This window comes from Populus nigra, chromosome 5 (genome assembly GCF_951802175.1).
Source record: "Populus nigra chromosome 5, ddPopNigr1.1, whole genome shotgun sequence".
NCBI classification, from domain to species: Eukaryota; Viridiplantae; Streptophyta; class Magnoliopsida; order Malpighiales; family Salicaceae; genus Populus; species Populus nigra.
Genome location: NC_084856.1, coordinates 16,999,463 through 17,005,922, shown reverse-complemented (window position 1 = coordinate 17,005,922; position 6,460 = coordinate 16,999,463). Strand labels below are relative to the sequence as shown.

The 6,460-nt window shown below is 31.7% G+C and overlaps 1 protein-coding gene across 1 annotated transcript; it reads left to right on the top strand.

Annotated features, from left to right (window-relative positions):
- The first annotated feature begins 1,512 nt into the window (after nucleotides 1–1,512).
- On the top strand, nucleotides 1,513–2,389 carry LOC133694222 (uncharacterized). Its single transcript, XM_062115686.1, has one exon. It carries the CDS (start codon nucleotides 1,608–1,610, stop codon nucleotides 2,229–2,231), a length of 624 nt encoding a protein of 207 aa, XP_061971670.1. The 5' UTR covers nucleotides 1,513–1,607; the 3' UTR covers nucleotides 2,232–2,389.
- The last annotated feature ends 4,071 nt before the right edge of the window (nucleotides 2,390–6,460 follow it).

The following is a 6,460-nucleotide window of genomic DNA, read 5'->3' as shown; positions in this document are numbered from 1 at the left end:
GAAGAATGGTGTATAAATCCATTCACTCCTTTTAAGTTTAACCTAGTCTTCTTTTTTTAATTAGATGCAGTTTGAAATTGCATTTCAAATGACATTTTATAAAAAAAAAATATTTTTTTATTTGAAATATTTTTTTATATATTTTTGAATCTGATAATAAAAATAATTTTTTAAAAATAAAATAAAAATTATTATGCTGCATTTTTATATGAAAAATATTTTAAAAATTAACTATTCTCGTACATCTCTTTAATCATTGTTTTTGTCAAAGTTTTTTCTTCATGTTTTTCTATCCTAAAAAACAAAAAGGTTGGAAAGCAAATCTTTGTGCTGATTGAATGATAGGGAACTGTGTGTTTTCTCTTTAGACAAGAACATTTATTCTTATGTTCATGCATTAGAGACTGCTTTAATTTTCTTTTAAAAGACACAAAAATGCTTTGTTTTTCAAAATTAGATGCAGTTTGAAATTGCCTTTCAAATGACATTTTATAAAAAAATATTTTTTTATTTGAAATTATTTTTTATATATTTTTGAATCTGATGATAAAAATAATTTTTTAAAAATAAAATAAAAACTATTATAATGTATTTTCATACGAAAAATATTTTAAAAATGAATTGTTATCACACTTCTTTAATCATTGTTTTTGTCAAAGTTTTTTCTTCATGTTTTTCCATCCTAAAAAACAAAAATGTTGGAAAGCAAATCTTTGAGCTGATTGAATGATAGGGAACTGTGTTTTCTCTTTGTTCATGCATTTGAGGTTGCTTTAATTTTCTTTTAAAAGACACAAAAATGCTTTGTTTTTCAAAAATGTGCTTTCCGTAATTTTCTTGCTTTAGGATTTTAATCCTTTCTTCCAATACAAAATAAAAATAAATAAGAGTATTATATTCACTCCTTCCACTATTATTGCCACTCCATGATTTATTAAAATGGTTAAATCAGTATTTTATTTAAATAAATCAACTAGTAAGTAATTACCCTTCACACGATTATTTGGTAAAGCTTTTTATTATTATTATTATTAATGCAGATGTTCGGATTAATTTATGTGTATCTCAACTAATTTTATAGGGTTCTGAAATTAATGATAATATAAATCTCTAGAAACTTTGAGATTTGTGATACTCAAACTAATAATTTTTAAAAAATAAATTTAGAATGTGAATAATTAAACTAAACCGGTTATAAAGGTTATATTTCTTTCTTTTCTTCTTCATGGAGTAAAGAGTATATTTCCCAGCAAAACGGATTAATAGAAAAGAAAAAAATATAAAAAAGAAGAAGAAGAATATCTCACAGTTTAGAAGACCGTTACAAGTCTCGTAAAACGAATCCATCATCTCTCGCAATACTCTATCACTCACATCTTAAAATTAACCGTTGCAAAACCTTGCCAGTTGCCACGCTCCTATTCTTAAATCACCGACCAAGGGCATTCTTGTCAATAACAGACTTATTCAAAAACTTTCCCAATTCGACCGTTGCGTTGAAATACTTCAAAGGCCTACCGTTTCAAAATCAAAGTCACCATTACTGTATCTCTCTCTCCAAACCCTCAAATCTCTATCTCTCTCTCTCTACAAATACAAATACTTCAATGGCAGATCAAAGCGCAAACCCGTCGTCAACAATGGAGCCAAAGCAACAACACCCACTTCACCAAATTGCAGAAACACCGACGCACAAGCTTCTTTTAAAACAATGGTTAAAAGAAGAAGAACTGATCTTCAACAGAATCTCTCTCAAAGAAACACAAATCGACTCAGTCTGTAAAGAAATCACTCAACTTTACATATTCTTCTTCCTTTTCCACTCCATTTCTTTGCTTCTTCTCTTCAACGCATCCTCGAAAGACCCTTTTGGAGCTAAAGGGTCAGAATCTTGCAAGAGATCATGGATCCCTTCATTGTGCTCTCTTCTGTGCTCTTTAGGGATTATTTGGGCTGTTAGATATAAAACTGATATTGAATGCCATTTAGAGAAGCTGTTAGAGAGAGAGAAAGAAGATGGTCAGTTGCTGGCTAAGTGTGTTGAGGAGTTGAAGAAGAAAGGAGGGGAGTTTGATCTCTTGAAAGAAGTTGATGCACTTCGAAGAGCTAAGAGTTTGAGAGTTGAAACAAAGGTTGTAAGGAAATGGTCTGCTAGGGATTTTGTTACTTTGTTTTTCTTTAGTGTGTCTTGTCTTGTTCTAGGGTTGACAAGGATTATTCTGTGTAATTGATCGGATTGGATTCAAAATGGGGTTTTTTTTTTATGTAATTTGGTTTTCCATGGCAGAAGACCCTTTGTTTCTGTCATTGAATTGGATGGGGAGCTATGAAACTACTTTGTTTCTGTAATTTGGGAAAATTTTATTTGAAAGAATTAATGTTGAAACAAGTACGAATCTCTTGCTCTTTGACGATTCTAATTTGTGATATGTTTAATAAATTTTGGCAAATGAAATACTGAAGTTTGAATTGCAGAGCCCATCTGTTTTCTTTTGTTCTTCTTTATTTTTAAGGCTTAATGCAGCTGTTGTTTACCTAGCTGGGAGTATCGGTAGATTATAGATAAAAACGGTTCCATCTGTTTTATTCATGAAATTAAGAATACTAATTGAAACAGTTTTTTTTCCTTTCCCTTTTCTCTAGTTTGAGACCTAGCCACACCGAATAAGTCAATGACAGTGACCAGAATGGATAGCTGCAAAGGCTTAGATGAAAATCAGCTCTCTTCTCTTCATGGGTGAAGAAAGGTATAGATATCCACCGCATGAAGAGTTTTCAAATACTTCAGTGGACACCACCTCTTCTTTGCAAGGGCTTCTATGAGGGACAATGGCAACAGAAACAGAGTCCGGTTTCATAGTACATGCAAGGGATTTGAACTATAAAAACATGTAGTTAAGACATCCTACCAAAATTCAGAAAAATTTCCACTTCCTTGCCCATTTACCATTACAGCACAGAATTTGTATTCAACATCAAAAGGAAACATAGAGATCAACTATGCTAATGACAATAGTATCTTGCACATCTCCTAAACACATCTGATAAAACTGAAGAAATCAGAATCAAATCACTCCTTTAGGAACTTGCTGGATCCTGGACGGGCTGCAAAATACGTGTAGCTAAATAAGGATCGCCACCTCCTCTTTACATATCAATGATAATGTTATAGCTGTTTCAAGAAATTCCATTTCACCAGTAACAAGATTTAAGACTCCAACCTAAAGGAAAACTCATTTTAAACAGCGGTCGTTGTGTGTCTTGTAATTATGTACATGATTGCACAAATCCATTAATAGAACAGGCATGTGAACTTTCAGAACAAGCCTTAAAGAAAAAAAAAATGTACTGGCACTGATACAAGAAAATCGTCATCTGCCCTGTCCGATAATGTTATTGAGCATGGGATCGGTGGTGTTTGGTGTGAAATTCTGTGTTGTTCTCAATGCTGGTGCTTGTAGATGAATTGTAGTGGCTAGTATCAGATGTTCTCGTTGCACCATCATTCATAAAGCTGCTTGTATCATCAAATTTCCAGTAATTCAAGTATCCAGTTTTTGACGTTACACTACTCACTTCGATATCACCAGATAGCATAGCAACGACACACGACATTGATGGCCGTAGCATAGGTGAAGTTTGAGTACATAAAATGCTTTGAGTAAATAAAAATTTGCTTCTTCCTCATTAGATTCAGATAATCTGGAGTCTACTAGCTCACCTTCACGGTTGTTTTCATTTAGGTGCCAGGCCTGAAATGAAAGTAACCACTTATATTGATGAAATGCAATTGATTTGATATAAACTGGCCAGAGTGAAATGTGGCAAAAATTTTGCAGTAAGTGGGTTACAAGTGTCATATAACATACCCATTCAAGAAGGTATATCCTTTCCATTTCCAAGCTCGAGTCCGAACTTGGCCTTCTGCTTATGATTTCCAGAGCCACAACACCATGCAAATACATCAGCTTTTCTTTCAGGTGTCCATGCATCGCATGCTCCGGAGCAAGATATCCACTAAATTAGTACTGACAGGGTCAATAACACTAGTACATATGGTTGCACAGTTAATGCTTCTAGACATGATTTGAGTAGAAGGATGATTGCTTAAATTTAAAGAAATTGAAGGGTTTTGCAGTCCAAGATCTCACATTGTTCCTGCAACACGGGTGCTTATACGGGTCTTCTTATCATTGTAAAGTTTGGCTAAACCAAAATCTGAAGTTTTTGGAATGAGATCAGAATCAAGCAGAATATTACTGACCTTCATATCTCTATGGACAATTCGAATCCTTGACTCCTCATGCGGATAAGCTAGACTTCTTGCTACTTGCAAGCATATATCATAGCCTGTTGGCCAGTCAATATTCAAACTTCCTTCTCCTGCATTGTGTAAGTACCAAATACTAACTTCCTTCTCCCAAGCATATATAATATTTATGTTTCCGCTGCATTCTCATAACAGTGGATGCGTATCTAGCAAATAACGTACCAAAGAGTGCAATTCACCCACATCCACATCTTCTATAGCCTCAAAGTTTCTTGTTTATGCTTAATATATTACAAAAGAGTTTGAGTGTGTTTTTAATTATTATTTTTTTTGAGTTTTTACAACTTTATAAAAAATCATTTCTAATTAGTAACATGCCAAAAAGTGCAACTCGCCTGAATATTTTTTAGCCTCAAAGTTTGTTGTCTCTTCTTGATATATTACCAAAGAGTTCTAGTATGTTTTTAATATTATTTTTTTTTAGAGTTTTTACAACTTTTTAAAAAATTATTTCTAATTAGTAAAATTTAGTAGTTAAAAACTGGAATTTATTTTGAGAGTTAAGAAGCTTTTATAGTTTGGTTTTAAACATTTTAATATACTAAAATTAACTGATATTTATATAGAATATGAATACGTTGAAGGTGTTTTAATTATAAAGAACTCATGGTAAATAGTGATCTGTGTCTATGAATAACGAATTTGCCTTGTGTTTTAGCGTTTAAAAAAAAACAATTAATTACAGTAGTAGTATTGTTATTTCAAATCTTTTAGTTAGATAATATATACTAGCCTTTGGTGCATGCACTTCACCGTGGAGCCGGGCTATATTCTTTTTGTACAAAAAATGATGTTAAGAAATAAGGTAAAAAAATGACATAAGAAACTTGATTATGAAAAACATGTAACCCGATCAATGCAACTGGGACATCCAAGGAAACATGTTATCCAATCATAAGATTTGAATATTCTAATAAAATAAAATAAAGAGAATTATAAAGTTTTTTTTTTTTAAATCATGTTAACGTTTTAAACTTATGATCCAAATCATTAGACCCAAAACACTTAAGCTGGAAAAATTATGAGGCTCAATTACTAGTCAATTAAATATTGAAGGATAAAATTAAAAAAAAATCTTAATTATACAAAAGAATTTAAAAATACAAATGAAAAGAATAGGGATCAAAATTAAAATTTAAAATAAATCTAATTTTTAATTGATGGGTGAAATTGAGAAAAACATCAATTTCGTCAAAGGATAAATTTTTTTAAAAGAATACAGATCAAAATTAACATAAAAAATAAAAACAATGTTAATTAAAGAGTGAAATAGAAAAGAGTAATAAGTTTTACAAAAGGGCCAATAAAGAAATTACAAATGAAAACAATAAGGATCAAATTGGAAAATATAATATCATTAATTCGAATTGAAAGATTAAATTAAAAACCACTTAAACTTAAAAAAAAAGCCAAGAAAAAAATTAGAAATCTAAAGAATGAGTACCATATAGAAGAATATAATTTTTGATAAATTGAAATTGAATGATGAAATCGAAAACCAATCAAATTTCTACAAAAGGGTCGAAACCAAAAAATTAAAATTAAAAGAGCAAGGACTGAAGTTGAACTACACTGTAATTTTTGAAGGGAGGGGAGAGAGAAGAAGGGGGGAAAAAGGCTCACCAGTGCAAAATCAAACCACCAATGGAGACACTTGCCGCTCCATCAGGAAAAGAACACGACAACGCTTCCAACGACACGATAAAAAGACACTTTTGGATTCTAGAAGGCATCGCACACACCGTTTGAAATGCACAAGCACCTCCCATCCATCCACGAGTGCTGGACATGTGCACCCATTTTAAAAAAAAAAAGTAATCAAATACAGAATTTCCATTGAGTTGAATTAATTTGTAGTTATAAAAAAACCGATGTGAAATGCCAACAAAAACCTCTTGATCTCATGTTTTTTTTTTTATTTTAAGGGTGTTTTTGTAATTTCATGGTGTATTTTAATTATTTACACTATAAGATTTAACAGTTTTACCGATGGAATTTTTCCGTCGGCGTAAGACACGTATTCCGTCAGTAATTAATTTACCGACGACATCACCGACAAAAATGCTCCGTCGGGGAATCCTTCATCGGTAATTTTTTTATCCATCGGTAAATCCATCAAAAATAAAAAAA